The sequence below is a fragment of the Austrofundulus limnaeus genome, unplaced genomic scaffold (assembly GCF_001266775.1).
Source record: "Austrofundulus limnaeus strain Quisiro unplaced genomic scaffold, Austrofundulus_limnaeus-1.0 Scaffold354, whole genome shotgun sequence".
NCBI classification, from domain to species: Eukaryota; Metazoa; Chordata; class Actinopteri; order Cyprinodontiformes; family Rivulidae; genus Austrofundulus; species Austrofundulus limnaeus.
Window position 1 is genome coordinate 87,211 of NW_013952756.1, and position 3,560 is coordinate 90,770.

General features: G+C 40.4%; 1 protein-coding gene across 1 annotated transcript in view; it reads left to right on the forward strand.

Moving 5' to 3' along the window:
• map3k12 (mitogen-activated protein kinase kinase kinase 12) overlaps nt 1-3,560 on the forward strand; it is a 27,656-nt gene that overhangs the window by 8,547 nt on the left and 15,549 nt on the right. Inside the window, exons 3-5 of the mRNA XM_014023031.1 lie at nt 2,153-2,336; nt 2,438-2,629; nt 2,697-2,855. Of these exons, the coding sequence (XP_013878485.1) occupies nt 2,153-2,336; nt 2,438-2,629; nt 2,697-2,855 (535 nt within the window). The remainder of the gene's footprint in view (nt 1-2,152; nt 2,337-2,437; nt 2,630-2,696; nt 2,856-3,560) is intronic.

Genomic DNA, 3,560 nt, shown 5'->3' on the forward strand with positions numbered 1-3,560 from the left:
ACTTTATTATGTTATAGTATTTAAATATATGCCTGAGAAACACATAATATTAGCCCTTTAAGAAATGAATTTAATATAAACTGTTTGTTAATGCTCATGTTAGGTTTTAATTTGAAAAGCAGCTGTGAGGTAAATGTAGAGAAGTAAAAAAGTGCAGTATCTAGAGTGGCAGATGAGGGACACCACTTGAGACTAATTATTTCTAATCAAATATCCAGACGTCCATCACTGCGTACTCACTATCTTGTCTGGAAGCGCTGCCTGCATTTTCGGCGCCCGGCTCGACCCGACGTCAGTTCAGATAGAAGAAGGAGGAGCGATCGTGTGCATCCTCTGCTGCTCCCAGGAGAACTCCACCCTCCAGTGGACCTCATGAAGAATTGATTTGCGTGTCTCTTTTTTTTCTCTGCCAGACTTGTCCGTCTTTAAGTGACCGACTCTTCACAGTCGTTTAAGCGATGTCAGAGTGACAGACGCATTAGGCTCTGAGTGGATTTGTCTTTTTCTTCTTCGTTTACGTCTTTTCTTTGGATGTGCGTTGCATTTTGTCATGCTAAAACGACAGACTTCAAAGTGTTTTACTGGGGTTTGATGCAATTGATCGACACAAAGTACCACACAGCTGTAAGGTGGAAGAAAAAAGGGTAGAAAATATGAAGAAGCTGAGAAGTGTGGCGTGTTTGTTCCCATCCTTGTTTGTAAAAAAGCTCGAGCTCACTCAGACTGGGACAGATTCACAGTATGAGGTCTGGACTTTGGGCCGTTGTAACACAAAAATAAGCTTTGATCTGAACCACATGCATCAAATTCAAGGCCCGCTGGCCAAAAATTGCCCTTGCGAACATTTTTTCTGGCCCCAAAAGGTAATATTTTAAATGTGAAATATTTTTATGGTTTTTCTTTTTGTCTATGTATTTAGTGGATTCTTCTCATAACAATTGGCCGACTTTCAAAGCGAGAAAAATATATATATTTTTAGTAATCTTTGATTTTGGTGTGAAAAGAGCAGCAAATAATCAGCTTTAAAGCAGCTTTTTAGTGTTTTATATCCTGTTATAATGTTATCCTCTCATCAAAAACATGCTCAGAGTCCTGCTTTGACTCATTCATGCATGTTGGAGAAATCCTGTAGTGTCCTGAGGCAGCCAGGCAGGGGAGCAAAAACCACCGGCTGGGCCTAGAACCACCTTTTGGGACCAGCTCCTCCTCTGGGCTGTGTCTCCAAGCTGAGCTTCCTCATCACAGAGCACACACACACACACACACACACACACACCTGGCCCCATGCTGAAATGGGCGTGACAGAAGCAGAAGGTGGTTCTTAAAGAGAAGAAGCCAATTTCAAGGCGTTTAGAAACAGATATGATGAGAAGTCAAGTTTATTTTCTATTTAAACATATAAACAACATTTTTAAAACAACCGAAGATGACATAGATACTTTATTATGGTATAGAATTTAAATATACTTATGCCTGAGAAACACATAATATTGCCCCTTTCACATTTTTTATCTGTTTTATTTTCTCATTTTAAAGTCAAATAATTTGATTTTTAGTGAAGGTTTTTGTTTTTACATGATTTGTTGGATTGTGATAAAATCTATCTCTAAGGTGTAATAAATGAAAAAGTTGTTGGTAGGACATCAGAAAGGAATGCTAATGATGTCTTCCTAAACTTAATCTTTTTATTTATTTGTTATGTTGTGTTGCTACATAAAATAAAATTTGGAAAAGATCATTTGTATTTCTATTATAATAATTTGTTAGATAACATATTTTCATGAAATATTGAATATTTGACATAATATATTGATTTTAGTCAGTGTTAAGGGAACTGAATACAAATATGTGCCACACTTACAAAAACGTATTTCTAAAACCTTAAAAATTACATATTTTATAAATTTCCTTACATTTCAGGTGCTGCTTGGTGTTAGTCTGTCATAAAAAACTCAGTAAAATACATTGAAGATGGTGGATGTAATGTGACCAGATGAATATATTTTCTGTCACAATCAGCTGACAGTGACTGGTTTTTGTTGCAGGTTTTCAACGAGCTTCCTGTGAGAAAATCTTTAATCTGTGCCACACCTGAAGAAGTCACATTTAAACATCAGCGGTGATGTTTTTCTTTTCTCTGCTCTGAGTTTAGAGTCCTGGGAGGTTCCCTTTGAGGAAATTTCAGACCTCCAGTGGGTGGGCAGCGGGGCGCAGGGGGCCGTCTTCCTCGGCAAGTTGCACGGAGAGGAGGTGGCCGTGAAGAAAGTCCGGGACATCAAGGAGACGGAGATCAAACACCTCCGGAAGCTCAAGCACCCAAACATCATCACGTTCAAGTGAGGGAACTGGTGGGAACGTTTCAGTGGTGCTGCTCTGATTGCGGCCCTGCTTTGTGTTCGGCTGCGCTCTGTTGTCTGAATGATCTGCTTCCTCTCAGGGGCGTTTGCACCCAGGCTCCGTGTTTCTGCATCTTGATGGAGTACTGTGCTCAGGGCCAGCTGTACGAGGTGCTGAGGGCGGGCCGCAAGATCACCCCTTCCCTCCTGGTCGACTGGTCCATGGGCATCGCCGGCGGCATGAACTACTTACACCTCCACAAAATCATCCACCGAGACCTCAAGTCACCAAAGTAAGACAGCACGCTGTCAGAGCAGATTCTTCTTCTTCTCTGAGTTAACGCTTTATTTCCACTCTAGCATGCTGATCACACACGATGACATGGTGAAGATCTCCGACTTTGGCACCTCGAAGGAGCTCAGTGACAAGAGCACCAAGATGTCGTTTGCTGGCACCGTGGCCTGGATGGCTCCTGAGGTCATCCGCAATGAGCCCGTGTCAGAAAAAGTGGACATATGGTAGGCCTGACCACCGTTTCCCTGGTTTGGGTTCAACAACATCGGCAAACTCAAAACCTTTACGTCTAAACTTCAAACTAAAGTCATTGATTGTTCAGAAAAGATGGAGTTACAGCTGTTTTGGTCAAACCTTGAAAATATTGTTACAGTTGTGAAACTTTGCATGATCTGTTAGTGCTCAAAGTGTGTGCTGGAGATGACTCTCAGCTACTACCACACTAACTTACAGGCTAATACTTTAACAGAGTTTTCTAAGTTCAGTGAGCATTTTGAATTGAGTTGGCTCTAAAATTTAATCAGTTTATTTGTTTGTTCGGTGGTTACTTCCTTTAAGATCTGCTAACTGGAATATGAAATATTTTGCTAACAGACAAACTGGGTCAACTTAAACAGCACAAACAAATGTGCTGTAACATGTAGCACTCAGAGTGTGTTGTGAATGACTTTCAGCTACTACCACTCTAGATCTAAGCTCAAAACCTTTTTCTACAGTCTGTTAGCTGTAGAAGTCACCTTTATCCGAGTCTTAATCACAGAAATGACTCGATTTGTTAGCTCTTGGTTTTTGTGTTGTGAATAACTCTTGGCTTCAACACCACCTAATTTTATCTCAACATCTGTAAAGTTGACTGAATTATAGCCATTTTTGTATTTTCTAAGGCAGGACTATTCAACTGGAGTTCATATATGTACTGTATATATATA